The 21,283-nt window shown below is 33.2% G+C and overlaps 1 protein-coding gene across 1 annotated transcript; it reads right to left on the bottom strand.

Annotated features, from left to right (window-relative positions):
• Positions 1 to 7,177: 7,177 nt before the first annotated feature.
• LOC100926603 (olfactory receptor 4K13-like) lies at positions 7,178 to 8,758 on the bottom strand. The gene is made up of 2 exons (XM_012544056.1): positions 8,745 to 8,758; positions 7,178 to 8,126 (listed from the first exon to the last, which is right to left on the bottom strand). The coding sequence occupies exon 2, from the start codon at positions 8,114 to 8,116 to the stop codon at positions 7,178 to 7,180; it is 939 nt and encodes a 312-aa protein (XP_012399510.1). The 5' UTR covers positions 8,117 to 8,126; positions 8,745 to 8,758.
• Between the last annotated feature and the right edge of the window lie 12,525 nt (positions 8,759 to 21,283).

Here is a 21,283-nt window from a genome sequence, read left to right as displayed (position 1 = left end):
CCTTATTTCCTTTTTGCTTCAAGGCATCTGGTGATGATTTCTAACAAGTTAGTTGTATAAATAGTGGGTTGGGGAAATGAGAGGACATAAAAATGAGAGGACATAAAAAGTGTTTAAATGTTTAAATAAATATTGAGACTACATATTCATTCTTTGGATGTGAATAGTATTTTCCATGACAAGTCTTTTTGAATCATTCTTGATCATTGTATTGCTGAGAAGAGTGAAGTCTGTCATAGTTGATTTTCACATATTATTGGTGTCATTGTATACAATGTACTTTTTCATTCTATTCACATCACTCAGCATCCTTTCATCTAAGTTTTTTAAGGTTTTTCCTAAAATCTGCCTGCTCATTATTTCTTATAGCACAATAATATTCCAGTGCATTCACATAATACATTCAACCATTTCCCCAAGTGATGGACATCCCCTCAATTTCCAATAAAAAGAGCTGCTATTAATATTTTGTATATGTGGGTTCTTTTATATTTTTCATGATCTCTTTTATATACATATCTATAATTCAGAGAATTTTAGGGCAATTAAAAACACAAGGCAAAATGATGATGTATGACTACTCTAGAAGTAATCTTGCTGCTATTAGTTTAGAAGCATACAATTATTTTCAATTTAGATTACTGTCCTTATGGTTTTTACTATATCATTCATAAACTATTAGTTTCCTCCTCAATTCACTTTTATTGATAAGAGTTAATGCTGAGATTCTTCTTTTTTCAATGGATAGATCTGCTGGGGCAAACTTATGGGAGGACATGGACAAAAGTGCCACAGGAATAAAAAGAGACAGATGGGTTGTAATCTGCATCACTAGAGGGAACATACAATTTGATGAGCTTGTGAATTAATTCATAAATATGCAAGATAAAAATGAAACAACTTAAGATGTGATCTAAGACAGATACTTTTCATATCAAATTTTTTTCTCAGTAATAAAAGTTAATTGAAAGGATCATAAGACAATCAGTTAATAATAGGAAGATGACTTAGAGATCAAGTCCAACAATCTCATTTTGAGCATTAGGAAATGGAGTAGAAGGTATTTTTCTTCTTTTGAACAGCAGTCTTGATTTTTTCTAATTGAATGCTTGCCCAGAAATATGGGGAAGCCATTAAATATTTCTAGCTCTCTGAAAGAATTTGCTAGTTAGAATTAGTTTGTTCATGGAATAAATAGTTGTTCATTCCATCTGAAACATCAAAGTGACAACTGAAATTTCAAAGCAATTTCAAAATGGACTGTTCCCATTCTCTTTCATAACCTTCCTTCTGTGCAAAGTGGTGCATTTGTGTATGTTGGAAACTGAGATTAAAGAAGGAGAAGGTGAGTATAAGTAAGATAATAGAATCCAAATATGCTGTTTTCTTTATGTTGAGGCATAGCCATCTTTAAAGAATCATATGGAGTAGCAAACAATTTTGCTTTTTAAGGAGTTATCTTCTTCAGCGGATTTTTATGCCTTTTCTACAATTTGTCCTAATCTGTTTGGCTTAAATGATCTTGCATAGCCTAAATTGATCTAAAATAACTATTGTGCACTTACTATGTAACCCACACAGCAGGAGCTGGCAACTTTGTTAGGTAAGTAGTTCTGATACATATAGAGAAAAAGGAGAGGAGGACCTTTTGTTGCAAACGAAAGGTCCTAATACTAGGGACAATCATTTGCTTTATTAATGACTTTTGTAAATCATGAAATAAAGTATATTAAGATAACAGAAAACATAGAAAATAGTATTCTATGTTATATAAATGTATTTTCTTCCTTCTGCTCTCTCTTCACCTAATGTCTTTCTCTTTTTCTTCTTATCTCAAAGATAATTTGAAATTATAGTTCTTTAATGTCTGTACAAAGTGTGCATCTTATCTTATGCTATGTATTACTGTGTTACTTTTGTCCATTTCCAATTTTACAATTAACTACTTGAATAACTTTTGAGAAAAAGTTTAATCTGTGTCTCAATGTCCTCAATCATAAAATGAGAGAGAAGCTATCTCTATGGTTTGTTCCAATTATGACATTTTATGATTAAGCATGTGTTAACACACATTGAGTGCCTGGCTTATAAATTTGGATTTATTCTATAATACAGTAAGGAAAGCTAAAATTACATTTGTCTTTATAATTGTGTGTTTGCCAGATAACATTTTTAGTAACTAAAGTCCATCATATAGATTTAATCCACATATATGTTTACATAATATGCAGAGTATATAAAATGAGTGTATATACATATATTTGCATATATGTATGTGTGTGTGTAATATCTAAAACAATGTAAATCTGAGTAGCAGTTCAATTTGAACTGACAAAATGGATAAATGGGTGGTACTGAAAATTTCTAACTTTGGAGAAGTGTTAAAAGTAGTATTTTTATAAAGATTAATCTAGTGGGACTATATAGTATAAAATAAATAGAAAAATAAAATAAGAACTAATAGTAATAATCCAGATCATAAGGACTTGAAGTGTGCTGTGAAAACAGAGGACAAAAAGGAAGATCTGATAAAATTGAAAACACCAAACATCATCTAAACTGACAAAATGCACAATGAATAACACACAGTAAGTGCTAAATAAATGATTTTTTTTTTACAAATTCAATCACTGATTCATTTATTCAACATAGATAAAATCTTCAATATAGCAGTAACTCTTATTTTTCTATTTATGTCCTTAGTATACTCCTTTGTACATATAAATGATTAATAAATGCTTTATTTGTTCATTCACATGCTATTATTGTATTTGTCTTTAGAATTGTTTGCTTGCTAGAAATAGAGTACTTTTTTCAGGCAACCAAATTTCCTCATTTCAGATAGTTGCATTACATCCTAATCATACATTTTGATGTACTTAAAGGTGAAGCAATGAAAATTCTTATTTGAACATACCCTATTATCTGAATAATTAGCTTCTGAAATAAAATATGTTCTATTTCTGACTGACTTTTATACTTCTCTCAGATATGTGTATGTATAAATGTATACATTTATGATTTACAACTTACAGTCTCAGAGAGTTGGCTATAGTTACAAAAAGTTTTGAAAGCCTTACTTAATATCCTACTACTAATATATGTTAGAGGAAGTAATTCAATTCAGCTCTCCTCTAAGCATTACATTAAATTGTCTTTCAGATTATAGAATGTTTAATGTATATGATTCATCTTCCAGTAAGTTAAATTTTATGTTTTAATGATCTCTTCTATCTTAGTTTTATTCATAGGTTTTGTATTTCTTCTTTCCTCACTTATTTTGCTGATGTCTTTCTTTGGCATTATGATTAAATATTTTTCTCTTATTGTCATTCAACAAAAGAGATACATTTGACTTTCCTTTCTTTTTTCTTTACTCAGATTCTCAGAGAGTTCATCCATTATCATTTTTCAACAATTAATCATAGATGATAATTTCTAAAACAATAACAGTATCTTCATTTTCCAAAAAGACTGGTTAACTTGTATTTCAAATTTGACCATTAAACTTAAAAATAAAATTGGATTCAGCGTCTTTCCCCCTCTCCCACCAAAACCCCTGTATTTTTTTTAAAAATTGAATCCAATTACTTATTTCTATCTTCTCTATTAGTGCCAATAATAGTCTTAGTCTCCTTTTTCAAAGCCCCACCAAAACAGTCTTGGGATTATCTTTGTTTTTTCCCTTTCCTTCTCCCCCTTCCCCACTAAATCTAATCAGTTTAATCTGCCATTTGCCCATTTCCAATATCTTCTGTATCTTTGTTGCTATTGTTGTTGCTCTTGTTTAGTCATTTTTATTCTGGTGCACTTTCTGTGGCCCCCTTGTGGGTTTTCTTTGGTAAAGAATGATTTGCCATTTTTTTTTCTCCAGTTAATTTTATAGGTGAGAAACTCAAAAAGAGTTAAGTGCCCTGTCCAGACTCACATCTAGTTATTTGTCTTTTGTTCTTGAAGAGGACCATGGCATCAAAGACGTGCTATGACATGGCAATGAATTAGATTTAAGTGAGGGAAGGCTGTGTAAGATCACCTGCCTCACTTCCCCCTCCCAAGTCATCTGGATTCAGTAATCAGATTTATAGTTAAGGATGACTGGAGATAGCCCTGAATGCAATGGAAAAATTTGGTCTTTTTAAACTAAGATCATCAAATTTCAGTTTCATTGAGGCAGCATCTATTCAGTGATTTAAGACTGGGTAGCAATTGAGGCTAAGAATCTCCTTTTTCACCTCGTCCCCTAAAAATCTAAATAAATAAATGAATCTGGGAGGGGAAGATCCTCAGGGTTTCTGGTTAATGCAGAAATCACTGGTATTTATATTCAATCTGAGTCAATCAGGATCCAAACAAGCACAAAATGGGATTTGACCTCACAGTTAGTCAGTTTCTAATTTTGTTCATGGGTTTATATTTCTTGAGATAAAGAATGTTGAGTTACTTGCTTGGGGCTATACAGCTAGGGAATGTGGCCAGATTTGAATGGAGGAAGTTAAGCCTTCTTGACTGCAGTCCTGACACTATCCACTGCACAACCTAATTGCCCCCAATATAAGCCCTGTAATTATTTTAAATATTTCAAATAATGAGTAATAAATGCTATTATAACAATTAATATTATTTAAGCATATTTGTGATTATAACCATAGCCTTAGCTCATCATTTCATATGATTTTAATATGAGATCTTTATATCTAGAAAGTATCACCTTTTGTCTATGTTGATTAACACATGGCTCCCAAGTATCACTATGACTTGGAATTATAGCTTTTATTGGGGGTATTTAGGCATCCTCTAATTTTGAATTTATTAGATTATGTAATCAGCATAACATTCTCAGAAGATTTGAGTATCATTTTATTCATCTACTTGTCCTAATGATTGAAGCTGCATATTGATCACAAGTATCTTTGGTTCTCATTCGCTTCTTATTATTCTCACTCTTATGATGCTGGTATATGAAAAATTTTATTAAGAACCATTCCAATTAGAGGTTACTTTGTATGATTGTATATTTGAAGACATTCTCAAGTCTTGGGAATTCAACTTTCCATGGAATATATTAAGACAATAAGCTAATGCTTGACATCCTAGGTAAAAGATCTGATTGGGAGGACAATGGCTTTATGTAGAGATGTGCCAAGATTGGCAACATGGAATAACTACAGCTAGTGTTGGGTAGAATATTCCCTTAAGAAGAATGAACATTCCTACAATTTGTTGACCTTCCTTTTCCACAGATTTTTCCTGTTATGTTGTCTCCTTCTCTCCTCTATTCTCTATGAAAAGATGAAACTAACCTCTTGAAAGTCAAGCACTGGTTTCCAGATATTTAAAGACAAAATATTCTGAGAATAGGATTATTTATGTGAATTTTCTTGGCAATTTTGCAGTTTTAGTTTGGATTATTTGAATATTTTAAACAGCTAAGTAGTATGACACTGCATTCAGAATCAGGAAAATTGTTCAAGCTCAAATATATTTGAGCATCTAGCCTCAAACATTCACTGACTATGTGACTTTGAAGAAATCACAAATCCTCAATCTTCCTCAGTTTCATCAATTTAAAAGGGGAATAATAATAGTTTATACTTAGCAAGGTGTTTATGAGGACAAAATGAGCCACTGAGGGAAAGATGGGAGTCAGCATGAACCATACAAGTCAAAAAATCACTCTGGGATACAATTACAGATAGCCCAGAACCCTGAGCCCAAGAATCTTAAGAATAGCAGAGTCTTTCAGAACACCAGAGCTGATTTTAACTCAAACCTAGATCTTCATGTCTTTAGAGTGTCTGAAACATTGCTTAATACATGCTAGTTGTTTGATTGATAGTGAATCTGAATTTTATGTATTAATAATTTTTTCTAGTTTATCTATTGATGAAATTTTAAAAATTGTCTTCATTTCTTCATTAATACCTTTAGTGTTATTTACAACATAACAGCATGGTATAAGGGATAGAGAACTGCACTGTCAGACTTAGATTTAAATTCTCCTTTTGACACATACTGGCTATGTGACCCTGCACAAATCATTTAACCTTTTAATGTTTCAAAAAGTTCTCTTAAGTTTTGCAGAGAAGGTGGCAACATATATCATTAATAGGAGTTTCCTTGTCCGTGAGTTCCCTTTGCCAATAAAAATACAATTTATTTGCAAGTATCACTTAAAGATCATCTATGCCAGTTCCTCATTTTAGAGTACTGGGCTTGGAATCAGGAAAATCTAAGTTCAAATTCAGGCATAGACATTTTTTAGCTTGGTGACTCTGGTCAATTCCCTTAACTTTTACGTGCCTCAATGAGGGCAATTATAAAATAAGAATAATAGTAGAATCTACTTCATAGGGTTGTTGTAAGGATCGAATTAGATAACATTTGTGAAGTACTTAGCATAGTGGCTATCTATAGTAGGCTTCAATTAAATATATACTCTGTTCTTTTCCCTTCTCATAAGAAATTGAAGCCAAAAGTATAGTGTGTGTGTGTGTGTGTGTGTGTGTGTGTGTGTGTGTGTGTATTGGGAGGGGAGTTCACTACTTACTTGAGGGTATACAGGTATTAAATTATAGAAGTAGAATTTGAATTCTGTTTTACTGATTCCAGAGCCAATATTCTTTTTTATTCTCCAACAAGTCAGATTAGATAACAGAAAACATGGTATTTAACCTTATTTTATTTTTGGTTTCCTTTAAGCACAGTAGTTGAATGAACCTTCAATTTTCAATTCCGAGTGGTGTTATATCCTTCTAATTATGAGTCTTCTTGGGGGAACATTTTTAGGTTCTCAAATAGTGGAAAATTAAACTATTTGTGCTTTTGGGACTATCATAGATTATCAGATTTAATTCTGGAGGACATTGAGAACATATACTCTTGTCTTATAATTTTTAGATAACAAAATAGATAGTTGATAGTTGAAGTAACTTATAGATGATCTAAATAAGTGCTACTGAGTAATCTCAGATACAATATTACAATATAAATACAATCAGATCATGAGTGGATATGTATTTGGGATTTCATAGTCTCACAAAGTTACACCTATTGAGTACAAGCTTATGAATGATAAGGATAATCCAATTTGCTTTTTATAAAGTCTGGCACAAATGTATTTAAAGTCCTTTTGATAATGATGCTACTGAATCTAATAATTACAATGATGATGTGTCAATTAAAAGGTCAATCTGCAACTCACATGCTGATTTTTCAGTTTTTTAATCGATCTCTTCATATCTTTATTTCTGAAAGTATAGATGATTGGATTTAAAAGGGGGGTAAAAATAGTGTAAAACACAGAAAGAGTCTTATCCATTGAGATGCTACTGAAGGGCCACACATAAATGAAGACACATGGTCCAAAGAAAAGAACTACTACTGTAATGTGTGCAGAAAGTGTAGACAAAGCTTTGGAGGACCGATTAGAGGAATGAAGTCGCACAGTGACTAATATGATGCTATAGGAGATGAGCAGGAGGATGAAGCAAATCAGGGAGAGTAACCCACTGTCTGCAATGACCAAGAGCTCTAGGACATAAGTATCGAGGCAGGCGAGCTTGATCACCCGAGGAAGGTCACAAAAAAAACTGTCCACAACATTGGGACCACAGAAAGGCAAAGTCACTGTAAAACTCATTTGGCTCATGGTATGCACAAAACCAGTCATCCAGGAGAGCAGCACAAGCCCAAAGCAGGTATGATAATTCATGATGGTTGCATAATGAAGAGGTTTGCATATGGCTATGTATCTATCAATTGCCATTGCAACAAGTAGCATCATTTCACTGCCACCAAAGAGGTGAAGGAAAAACATCTGTGCCATGCAACCCTGGTAAGTGATGGCCTTGTGCTTACTGGCTAAGCTATGGATCATTTTAGGAGTGGCAAAAGAGGCCAGGGACATATCAATGAATGAGAGGTTGGCCAGTAAGAAGTACATGGGAGAGTGAAGATGAGGTTCAAAGGTTACTGTGAGGATGATAATGAGGTTACCAAACACAGTGGCTGTGTAGACAATGGCAAAAAATATGAAAAAGAAAATCTGCAACTCACGAGACTCAGTGAGTCCCAACAAGATGAATTCTGCTACCATTGAGAGATTTCCCTGTTCCATTGATTCAATTCTTCACTTCTGAACTGACCTGTAAGGGAGATAATTAGAAAGGTATCACTTTTTTATAGATAGAAGTTAGCACTCGAATTTTAAATGAGAATGTAAAAATCTTTAATTATATATTTTAAACAAAGTGGATTCCAAATTTAGTGGTATCTGAATACTCCAAAATTTGTGTTATTTATATTTGGGCATCAAAATACTTGACTTTATAGAAAGTAGAGCTGAAAATGTCTTTATTTATTCAACTGATCTAGGTGAGGTATATCTATCCTCCTACACAGATTTCACTGAAGCCCTACATTTGTAACTTGAAGGAAGACTTTGACATGTGAAGTAAATTATGATGGGTCTTCAAACATACCAATTCAAATTCCAAGAGGTTTGTCATCAGAAGTTTGGCAGATAATTACCTGCTAATGGTTATTTCATTACTATTGTTGGCCACAAGTACTCAGGAAGCCTTCTTTTAAACTATGCATAAATATCACTGGATCTTCACGTTTTGGTTTTTTTGGTTTTTTTAATATGCATAATGCACTTTAAGTTTAATCTGCATCACTAATTTTCCCCATAATTTTCTTAATTCTAACCAATCAACAAAATAGTAATTCAAACCCTTATTTACAATGTTTTAATTTCTGAGATATAGGTGCTCACAATGAAAATTTTGCAATTGGCTCTCACAAACTATGTGATTTGGTTCCAACACACTTTTAACAATCAATTATCAATCAATAACTGTATTTTAAATTTATGGAAGGAATACCTATAACTGAAGAATTTACAGTTCTTTGAAGCATTCAATTATCACATAGTTTAAAAAAAACACACAAACACATGTAGGATTTTATTAGTATAGAAAATTCTTGGTGAGGCACTTCCTTGTTTGCAACTTATAGTCTTAGAGAGATTCCTGGGGACTGATAAGTCAAATGACTCTAATTCCATAGACAATGTGTTGCCAAAAAGAATCTTGAACTCATCTGTCCCATATTGCACTTAATCTTTTATTAGGGATCATAAATTGTGGAATTATCAAATTTGAGGAATCTTAGAAATGAGGCATCACAACCCCCTAAAGAAATCTGACTCTCCCTTTCTTTGTCAACATAAATATAATGATAGAAAAGTGGGTATCTTCAAAGAGCAGTACTTTTTTTTTCTATTGCAGATTCAAAGCTAATTGTAGGAACATGGCAATTTCTAAATCAGTTTTATTAATTTCTTCTTGAAAAAATAAGTGTCAACGATAATTACAGCATAGATGAATCATTGACATTATTTAATTTTTAGAAGGAGAGATAGAAAAGGATAAAGAACTGGTTTTTAGAGAGATCAACATATAGGTTGTTTCATGTGTGTGAATCACAATAATGTTATGAAGGAAGAAATTAGTTAGGATACCATTATCTGTATTTTTCTAGTCTTACAATGTTTCTAGTACTGAAAGCCTGGAAGAATCCTTGAATAATACAATATGAATCCATCTCCCTGACTTTTTAGAGAAAGTTTTAATGAATTTAAGGAAATGCATAATGAATCAATAAATTTAAGGGCTAAATTAGGAGCTCTTTTACACATAAGTGCTCAATAAATATTTAATGAATTAAATTGAATTTATTTTAAGAGCATCTACATGATAAAGAACTTGAGAAGAATCAGCATTCCAGAGTTTAGCTATTATCACTAGCCAATTACCACTAGACAACAATTATCCATGCCAATCTCACTCAATTATTCATTTCAATGAGAAAAATCTAAATACATTTTAGTCATTAATAATTAATGCATATTAATAGAATTAGAAGAGAAGTTGACTAATGTCTATCAATGGAGTTATGAAATCACATATGGTGAAACAGGTACGAGAACACTGGCTGCTTGGGTTGTTGCCCTGATACTGCTCATAATTCAGTGTATATTCATGAGCAAGTCACTTCATTTATTAGGTGCTCAGCTTCTTCAAATATCAGATGAGGAAGTGGAATCAATGCTCTCCAAGGTCCCCTATATATCTATGAGTCTATTATTGGAACTGTCTTCTCCTTTCATCTCTCTTCAGTCTCCCACTGGTCTCCTCAACCAGTCAAGCTCCCCAACAATGAGCCAACCAAGAACATAAACTCTCTTTTTCTTAATGAAATTTTCAACCATAAAATTGTCTCCAGAGCCTCTACCCTCCCTCTATTCTTAATTTACAAGGAGTGTCTACAAGATGTTGAAAGCTGAACTTCCCATGAAGGAATATGGACAGCAAGCAGTCATACAATCCTAAGATTAAGAGCTGAAAGGCTGTCAGATATCCTAAAAGAGACTAAAGACCTTTAAAGGTTACAAAGGTGGTAAATATAAGGGAGGGGGCAATCAGAGGACCAAGGTTCTAGTCCCTGTCTTATCATTTATTACATATGTGTCCTTGGATAAGTCATGTCACCTTTACATAGCTTCATTTCCTCATGTGTAAAGTGAGAGGGTTTAGATTGCAGGACTCCTAAGGTCTCTTCCAGCTACAAAGCTATAATGCAAATTCAGGACTCCGTTCATTTTATCACATTATATTTCATATACTCTCCCTCCTAAACTATTGAGTTTATTGAACTTGAAAAGTCCCATAGGAAGAAAAATTAGGATGTATCAAATTGGGAGTAGAAGAATATGGTTTCACTCTGAGTATATTGCCAATTACTTGCACCTATTTTCTTAATTTAGTGATTCTTTTGAATCTAATGCATGAGGGAATCCTGGACATTTTTGGCAGTATATTAAAGGTACTTTTCCTTTCTTTATCCTTGAGACTATTTTAGCCCTGAAGTGAAGGTACCATGGCATATATATGTCTGTAATTTCCTTTATTTGCTAAATCATACCTGTGGCTGCTTCCACAATGCTGTCTTTATATAGTACTGTGAAGATCCACGTTGTCTTCTGAGAGTCAATATTTTTCCATATTTAATAATTCACACTTGACAAGCAGGTAAAATCTATAGTTGGATTCACTCTGTTTTGGTATTCTCACCATCTATTATGTATCATTTTAAAGTTGTATATCTCACCTACTGAAAGAGAAGGGGAGTTTAAGGAAAAAGAATTTTAAGTGATCATAAAAGATCTCTCTTAATGTCTATATTTATGTAGGCATATATGATTCTATTCATAAGCTCTGGTGCAAAACATAAAGATGGCACTATTCACTGGGATGTTTCTAAGATATTTGGCATTGGTCATATAGTGATGATATTCCCACTACTCATTTTATATTAGTAATTATTTTTCTTGAGCAAAAGCAATTTGTTTACTTCATGACCCAAAAGTGATGCACTGGAGACCAAGTAGGTCATAACAAGAGAGTAAATTGCAATGGGGATTGTTATTACAAGTTAACTTGGTTTCACAGGGATTTTAAAGAAGAACCTTTTAAAAATGGCTTGTCCATTGAATGTGTTATTGACTTTTGTTTTAATTGAAGGAGCCAACAGATCTAAAAAACTTCTGTAGTATTATCAATCAATAAATAAACATTTATTAAGTGTCAACTATATGCCAGTCTCTGTACTAATTGCCCTGGACAACATAATTGGATAAATGATATCTTTTTTAAAATATAGAACTGACAACTTTATAGAAAAGTAATCAATAATCTTGAGTAATTCATAATAGATTCTACAGCAGTAGTAGAGGCTAATATAAGAAAGTAAATGATTAAATAAGGATATAAGCCATTGTAGAATATAAGTTCCTTGAGGTCAAGGGCTTTTGAGGGGAAGTCTTTGCATCCCCAAATTCATTAATATTGCACCAATATCTTGGGAATAATAGGGACTTTATAAATTCTTATTGAATGGATGAAAGTTAGCATATATTTGACTGATTTTCTTATTATGCTAAGCAGAGACTTTAGTGTGATTTTAGAGAGAAACAGATTCATATAGATGTTTGATTACTATTTATTCCTCTTCATTTTACTGCTTCTATCATGGGGAGGGCTTTAATCTTTTAGGATAAATGTAGCCCAGGATTGGGTCTTAAAGTAATAGTTCTGAGTAGTTAATTTTGGAGAAAAAATGGAAATTTTTTGGCCAGAGCTACATAGCCAGACAATTATGTTTTTGAAGACAATATTCCTTTTGGGGGAAGGATAAACTGGTTGGATGGTTGCCATCCTTCGTTCTCAAAGAGGACCAAAATGACATCATTATGTTAGAATAAAATTAGTGTGTCTAATTGTGCCTGATTAGACCAATACAAGCTTGGAATGCCTTTTCACACGTCAGGTAGAAATAGTTCATATGAACATTTGATGTGAATTCTCTAACTTTGTACACTTCATATTTTTTCTTGCAGTTCTGCTTTGCTCATAGAGTATAGCACCTTCTATGATAAGGATATGTCATGCTGGGCAGTCCTGTTTCAGTATCTTCCTTTTTTTAATTTAATAGTCTTTTATTTACAGGTTATATGTATGGGTACAGCATTAACAATTGCCAAACCTCTTATTCCAATTTTTCACCTTGTATCCCCCACCCTCTCCCCCAGATGGCAAGATGACCAGTAGATGTTAACTATATTAAAATATAAATTAGATACACAATAAGTATACATGACCAAACCATTATTTTGCTGTACAAAAAGAATCAGACTCTGAAATATTGTACAATTAGCTTGTGAAGGAAATCAAAAATGCAGATGGGCATAAATATTGGGATTGGGTATTCAATGTAATGGTTTTAGTCATCTCCAAGGTTTTTTCTCTGGGCGTAGATATTATTCAATGCACCATTGGAAAATTTTGGTTGATCTCATTGCTGAGGATGGCCAGGTCCATCAGAACTGGTCATCATATAGTATTGTTGTTGAAGTATATAATGATCTCCTGGTCCTTCTATTTTCACTCAACATCAGTTTGTGTAAGTCTCTGCAGGCCTTTCTGAAATCATCCTGTTGATCATTTCTTACAGAACAATAATATTCCATAATATTCATATACCACAATTTATTCAACCATTCTCCAACTGATGTATTCTCGTTTCCAGTTTCTTCCCACACAAAGGGCTCCACAAACATTCGTGCACAGGTCCCCCCTTCTTTTGATCTCTTTGGGAAAAGCCCAGTAGTAACACTGCTAGATCAAAGGATGCACAGTTTGTCTTTTTGAACATAGTTAAACTGCTCTCAGAATGGTTGGATTGTTCACAACTCCACCAACAATGCAATGTCCCAGTTTTTTCCTCCCTCAACAATCATCATTATTTTTCCTGTCATCTCAAAATCAAGGTTGTATTACAAGTTGTCTTAATTTGCATTTCTCTATTAATAATGACTTGGGCATCTTTTATATGACTAGAAATAGTTTCAATTTCTTCATCTAAAGTTGTCTTTCATATCCTTTACTATTTTATCAATTGGAGAATGGCTTGATTTTTAAAATTAAGTTAATTCTCTATATATTTTAAAAGGCCTTTATCAGAACCTTTGACTGTAAAAATATTTTCCCAGTTTATGCTTCCCTTCAATCTTGTCTGCATTAGTTTTGTTTGACAAAATCTTTTCATTTGTATACTCAAATTTTCTATTTTGTGATCATAAGTTCTGTTTCTTTTATAAATTCCTTCCCCTTCCACAGGTCTAAAGGTAAAATCCATTTCCTCTAATTTTTAATAATTTCATTTTTTTTAGGTCATGAACCCATTTTATTATATTGGTATATTTTAGTGTGGATCAATGTCTAGTTTCTGTATTAGTTTCAATTTTCCAACTTTTTGTCAAACATAAGTTCTTATCCCAAAAGCTGGGGTCTTTGGGTTTTCAGACTAAGGTTGCTATAGTTGTTGACTGTTTTGTCCCTTGAACCTAACCTATTCCCTGATAATAATCTTTCTTGTCCAAAATGATTTTGGAACTCCTGCTCTATAATATAATTTTTTAGATCTGGTACAGCTAAGCCACCTTCATTTATTTTTTTTTTCATTAATTCCCAAATTCTTCACCTTTTGTTTTTCCATTGAATTTTGTTGTTATTTTTCTAGGTCATTAAAATAGTTTTGGGAGTCTGATTATTAGCACTAAATAAATGATTAGTTTAAAGGTAATATTTTTCTTTATTATATTTTACCCTATCCAAAACATTTTATTTTTAATTGTTAGATCAGACTTAATTTTTGGAAAATTTTGTAATTTTGCTCATAAAAGTTTCTGATTTTTCCCTTGGAAAGATTCCTAAATATTTTATATTATCAGTAGTTACTTTAAATGGAATTTCTCTTTGTAACTCTGACTGTTGGATTTTGTTAGTGATATAAGAATGCTGATGACTTAGGGGTTTTTTATAAAGCAACTTTCTAAAGTTGGGGTTATTTCAATAACTTTTTAGTAGAATCTTGGGGTTCTCTAAGTAACCATCAAGTCATCGGCAAAAGGTATAATTTGGTTTTCCTCATTGCCTATTTTACCTTTTTCTCTTTCTCGCTCTTCTCCAAAGCTAGGTTTCCTAATACTATTAAATAGTAACGGTGATATGGGCTACCTTGTTTCCTCCAGATCTTTTGAATGGTTGCGTTTGTCTCCTTACATATGATGCTTACTGATGGTTTAAATAGATGCTGGATTTTTTAAGGAAAGTCCTTTATTCCTATACTCTCAAGTGTTTTTAATAGGAATGTTGTTGTTTTGTCGAATGCTTTTTCCATCTATTGAGAAATCCTTTATGGTTTTGTTAATTTGGTTATTAATATGGCCAATTATTTGATAGTTTTCCAATTTGAACCAGCCCTATTCCTGGTATAAATCCTACTTGATTGTGTATTATCCGGGGATGTTTTCTTAGTCTTTTTCTAATATCTTATTTAAGATTTTAATCAATATTCTGGGAATTGGTCCCAATTTTTCTTTCTCTGTTTTTCCCTTTCCTGGTTTGGGTATCATACCATTCTTGTCTAGAAGAATTTGGTGGGACTCTTTCATTCCCTATTTTATCAAATAATTTTTAGCATTGGGAAATTATTCTTTAAATGTTTGGTAAATTCACATGTAAATCCATCTGGTTGGGGTTTTCTTAGAGTTGTTTAATTGCCTGTTCTTTTTCTTTTTCTGAAATGGGACTATTAAATTTACTTCCTCCTCTGTTATCTGGGAAGTCTATATTTTTAGGTGTCATCCATTTCATGGTTATCAAATTTATTGGAATAAAGTTGAGCAAAATAACTCATTATTTCCAATTTCCTCTTCATTGATGGAAAGTTCTCCTTTTCATTTTAAGATTACTAATTTCATTTTCCCCTCCTTTTTCTAATCAGATTTACCAAAGCCTTATCTATTTTATTGGCTTTTCATAGAATCAACTCTTAGTTTTATTAATTAATTTAATAGTTTTTTTACTTTCAATATTTTTAATTTCTCCTTTTAGAATTTCAAATTTAGTATTTGATTGGGGTTTTTTAATTTGGTCTTTTTTTAGTTTTTTTTTTTTTAGTTGCAAGCCCATTCATTAATCTTTTCTTTCTCTGTTTTATTCAAGTAAGCCTCTAAGGATATAAAATTCCCTCTTATTACCGCTTTGGCTGCATCCAAAATTTGGTATGATGTCTCCATTGTCTTATCTTAGTGAAATTATTAATTGTATCTATAAATTGGATTCAAATCATTCTTTAAGATGAGATAATTTAGTTTCTAATTAATTTTGGTCTTTTATCCTTTTTGTTGAATTGGTTTTATTGCATCATGATCTGAAAAAAAGCATTTTTTCTGCTTTCTTGCATTTAATTTAGGGTCTTTTGTCTAAATATGGTCAATTTTGAATGGTTCCATGAAATTCTGGAAGAAAGTATATTCCTTTCTGTTCCATTCAATTTTTCTCCAAAGATCTAACTCCTAATTTTTTCTAATATTCTATTTACTTCTTTAATTTCTTTCTTATTTTTTTGTGGTTTGATTTGTCTAATTCTGAGGTGAAGGTTGGGAATTCCCACTATTACGTTTTGTTGTCTATTTTTTTTCCTCTTCTTCTCCTTTAGGAAGTTGGATGCAATAACTTGGTGCTTATTTTAATATTGATATTGCTTCATTGTTTTGCTCCCTTTAGCAGGATGTAGTTTCCTTCCTTATCTCTTTTAATTAGTCAATTTTGTTTTTTTGATCAGATAAGGATGGCTCCCTTTTTTATTCCCTGAAGCATAATATATTTTGCTCAGCCTTTACCTTTACTCTGTTGTATCTCCCCCTCTTTAAATTGTTTCTTGTAAAAACAACATTTTAGGGTTCGTTTTATCCAGTCTTCTATCTGCCTCCTCTTTTGGGGAGTTCATCCCATTCAAATGGTTTAAATTACTAATTTTTGTATTTCCTGGCCCCTAATAATTCAGTTACTTTTTTTTCTTGCCTCCCCCAATCCTCTTTCCCCTTTTTGAACATTCCCCACTTGTTCATGATGCTTACCCTCTTTAATCCTCCTCCCCCCCTTTGAATCTTTTCCCCTTCCTTCCCTTATTACTCTTTTTCTTTTCCCTTTTCCTCTCCCCCTTTTTTAATGAGGCGAGAGAGAATTTTCTCTAAAACAAATGTCAATTATTTTCTCTTTGAGCACACAATGTTCCTCCCCCTCTCTAAATTCCCTCAGATATGATAAGCTTCCTTTGCCTCTTCGTGGGATGTGGTTTCCCTCTTTTTATCCCTCCTTCCCACCTTATTCTGCCATTCCCTTTCCATATCTACTTCCCATTTATATCAGTAAAATCAAATTATACATTATTCTTTTTGTATATCCCCGAAATACAATTCTCAAAGTTCTTTTTTACCTTTTTCTGCATCTTGGTCCCTATGGTTGGAGATCAAATTTTTTTGTTTAGTTCTGGTTTTTCCTTAGAAACAAATTGTTCATTTGTTTCATTAAAGTTCCATCGTCTTCCCTGGAAGAAAATGAACCTTTGGGTAGTTTATTCTTGCATTCAAGTTCTTTTGCCTTTCAGATATCAATTCCAGGCCTTTGATCCTTAGATTGAGCAGCCAGTCTTGGGTGATTTTTTGGCCTCTTTTAAATTGTTTTTTTGTTTTGTTTTTTTTTGGCTCCTTGAAAATTTTCCTTAATCGATAGTTCTGAAATTTGGACAATTTCCCGGGTTTTAATTTGGGTCTCTTTCAGAAGGTGCTTGGTAATTCTTTCAATGCCTTTTACCTTCTGATTCTTTACATCGGGCAGGTCTCTTTTGTTTCTTGAAAAAAGTATCTAGGCTCTTTTATCATAATTTTCCAGTCAATAATCCCGATTATCTCTCCTAGATCTATTTTTCAGTTGTCATTTTTGCAAGTAGATAATTCATGGTTTTTCAGTTTGTCATTTTGGTTTTGCTTAGATTCTTTGTCTCAATGAATTTAGTTTCTATTTTATTCTAATTTTTAAAGTATTTTTTCTTCATTAGCTTTTTTTCTTTCTGTATGTCAATTGAGTTTAAATGTTTTTTTGCTCTGGTTTTTTCCATTTCATAATTTTCTTTTTATGTTATTTTTTTTCAATTACGATCCTACTTTCTTTCAAGTTCTTTGTCTTTCCAATTACAAATCCTACTTTTGTAATTCTTTATTTTTTCCAATTCACAATTCTTACTTTCCTGATTTTTTTATTTTTTCAATTCAAATTTTTTTCCCCAAAAATTCCCAAAATTTTTTCTTTTTCAATTCTATTTCGGGTTGTTTTCTTTTAAAGGCTTCTCTTTCCTTTCCCATTTATCTTCTAACTCTTTGGACTTTTTAATGGTCTCTTCTGTAGGAATTGGGAGGTGACATTCCCGGGTTTGTCTGGTGCCTGTTTCTTTAGTTTTCAGGTTTTTAACCCCTTTTCTGTTGTTTGTTCTTTTCTTTTTTTTATGTTTAAATCCTTTGGGTTCCTCTCAAGGGGTTCCTTCCTCCCAGAACGGGGAGGATGCCAGTTCCGGCTCCCAAAGGTTGGGATGCCTGGTGGGGTTTCCTTCTCCCAACAGGTGGATTCACACTTGAGCATCAAAGTAGTTGGGGGGGTTGGTTGCCCTGGGCTGAGACTAAGGTTGGAAATGCCCTGCCCCGGGGCTCTTGTGGGGTGTGGGTAAATGACCCGATGGCCATTCTCTGGAAGTCTCCCAAGTTCTGCCTGTCCCAGTTGGCCCTGGGGCTCTTTTTAAGGGCCCTCACTGTGAATTAGAGGGAATGGGCGGCCCTCCTCCTTGCCAGGTTCCAACTGCCCAAGGAAAAGCCCTCTGGTTTGGGGCCGGCTTTGCTGAGATCTGTGCTCTCACTTTTGGTTTGGGGGCCTTCTTGGAAACAATTTCTCCCGTCTTCGATCTTCCCCTGGAAAAACCTTTTTTTGGTGGACTCTGATTTTCTTCAGCTGGTGAGTTGTTATACTTTTTATCTTTATGAATTATAGCAGTCAAGACTATCTTTGAGGCTTGATATAATATTGATAAAGAAGGTAAGAGAAGAGCTTAGAAAGTCACGTATGCCTTCTCCGCCATCTTGGCTCTGCCCTTGTTCCAGTATCTTCCATGTCATACTATTAATTCTTTTTAAAAATTTTTTTTATTATAATAACTTTTTATTGATAGAACCAATGCCAGGGTAATTTTTTACAACATTATCCCTTGCACTCACTTCTGTTATGATTTTTCCCCTCTCTCCCTCCACCCCTTCCTCTAGATGGCAAGCAGTCCTATATATGTTAAATATGTCGCAGTATATCCTAGATACAATATATATGTGCAGAACCGAACAGTTCTCTTGTTGCACAGGAAGAATTGGATGCAGAAGGTAGAAATAACCCAGGAAGAAAAACAAAAATGCAGTTTACATTCATTTCCCAGTGTTCTTTCTTTGGGTGTAGCTGCTTTTGTCCATCATTGATCAATTGAAACTGAGTTAGGTCTCTTTGTCAAAGAAATCCACTTCCATCAGAATACATATTCATATACTATCATTGTTGAAGTGTATAATAATATCCTGGTTTTCCCCTTAATACAGCTTTGGCTGCATCCCACACATTTTGGTATGATGTCTCATTATTGTCGTTTTCTTGGGTGAAGTTATTAATTATGTCTATGATTTGTTGTTTCACCCAATCATTCTTTAGTATGAGATCATTTAGTTTCAACTTATTTTTTGCTCTACTTTCCCCTGGCTTTTTGTTGAATGTAATTTTCATTGCATCGTGGTCTGAAAAAGATGCATTTCCTATTTCTGCCTTACTGCATTTGAGTTTGACATTTTTATGTCCTAATATATGGTCAATTTTTGTATAGGTTCCATGAATTGCTGGAAAGAAAGTGTACTCCTTTCTGTCTCCATTTCATTTTCTCCAGAAATCTATCATATCTAACTTTTCTATTATTCTATTTACCTCTTTGACTTCGTTCTTATTTATTTTGTGGTTTGATTTATCTAATTCTGAGAGTGCAAGGTTGAGATCTCCCACTATTATAGCTTTGATATCTATTTCTTCTTGCAGCTCTCTTAATTTCTCTTTTAAGAATTTAGATGCTACACCACTTGGTGCATATATGTTTAATATTTAATATTGATATTGCTTCATTATCTATGCTACCTTTAGCAAGATATAGTGCCCTCCTTATCTCTTTTAATTAGATCAATTTTTGCTTTTGCTTGATCTGAGATCAGGATGGCTACCCCTGCTTTTTTGACTTCACCTGAAGCATAGTAGATTCTGCTCCAACCTTTTACCTTTACTCTGCATGTATCTCCCTACTTCAGGTGTGTTTCCTGTAAACAACACATTGTAGGATTCTGGCTTTTAATCCATTCTGCTAACCGCTTCCTCTTTATGGGAGAGTTTACGCCATTCACATTTATGGTTAAAATTACCAACTCTGTATTACCTACCATCTTGTTAACCCCTGTTTATGCTTTTCTCCCTTCTTTCCCCCTTTTTTTCCCAGTATTAAACTTGTGAGCACCACTTGCTTCTCACAGCCCTCCATTTTTAGTATCCCTCCCCCCCCGCCTTAAAGTTCCTCCCCCTACCTTACTCCTTTCCCTCACAGTTTCTGTATTCCCTTCCACTTAGCTTATTCCTTCCCTTTTCATTTTTCCCTTCTCACTTTTCAATGAGGTGGGAGAAGTTTCACTATAAATTGAATATGTCTAAAATTTTTCTCTTAAAGCCAATTCTGATGGCAGTAAAATACCCACTATATTCATCCCCCTCCATTGTTTCTCTCAGATATAATAGGTTTCCTTTGCCTCTTTGTGAAATGTAGTACCCCTACTTTACCCTTTTTCTGGTACAATGTCCTTTCTACCTCTAAGAACAAGGTATACATGTATTCTTTATACATCTTTACAGCAGAAATATAGTTCCCAAGATTTCTTTTTACTTTTTTAGGTTTCTCTTGAGTTCTATATTTGAAGATCAAACTTTTTGTTAAGTTCTGTTTTTTTCATCAAAAATAGGTGAAATTCACTTATTTCGTTTAATGAGCATCTTCTTCCCTGGAAAAAGATGCTCATTCTGGCTGGGTAAGTTATTTTTGGTTGCATACCGAGTTCCTTAGCCTTTTGGAATATTTGACAGACCTGGAATCCCAAGAAGGTATTGCACATTTTTTCCATTTTTTGATTTTTTTTGGTTTTGTTTGACTGATTCTTGTCTCCTCGAGTCATTCAATTCCATTTGTTCGATTCTGATTTTCAATGAAGTATTTTCTTTACTCACTTTGTTTAGATCTTTTTCTAATTGTCCAATTGAGTTGTTTTGTTCTATGGAATTTTTTCCCATCTCGCCAATTTTATTTTTTAGAAAGCTATTTTCTGTTTCCAGTTCACTAATCCTCTTTTTCAAGGATTTGATTTCTTTATCCACTCTGTCTTTAAATGAGAGGGATGACTTCTCCAGACTCTCTTGCCAACCCTCCCTCTCCTTCTCCCATTTTTCTTCTAGCTCTCTTGTGAGAGCCTTTTTAATTTCTTCTATGAGATTCATCTGTGCTGAAGAACAGATGATCTCCTCTCTTGGGAATTCACCTGGAGACAGTCTGTTTTTAGTCTCCTCAGGGTTTAGGGTCTGCTCTCTATCCACACAGAAGTTGTCAATGGTTAAGGTCCTTTTCAATTTTTTGCTCATTTTGTCAGAGAAGAATCAAAAACAAACTAGCAAAGAAAAAAAGAAAAAAAAAACCCAAATGGAATCTGCTT

Source organism: Sarcophilus harrisii, chromosome 2 (assembly GCF_902635505.1).
Source record: "Sarcophilus harrisii chromosome 2, mSarHar1.11, whole genome shotgun sequence".
In the NCBI taxonomy this organism is placed as follows: domain Eukaryota; kingdom Metazoa; phylum Chordata; class Mammalia; order Dasyuromorphia; family Dasyuridae; genus Sarcophilus; species Sarcophilus harrisii.
Note: the sequence above shows the minus strand (reverse complement) of the source record. Positions and strands in the feature narration are given on the sequence as shown.

Coding starts and splice junctions, on each gene's coding strand:
- LOC100926603 (XM_012544056.1), bottom strand. CDS start 8,116: ATGGAACAGGGAAATCTCTCAATGGTAGCAGAATTCATCTTGTTGGGA.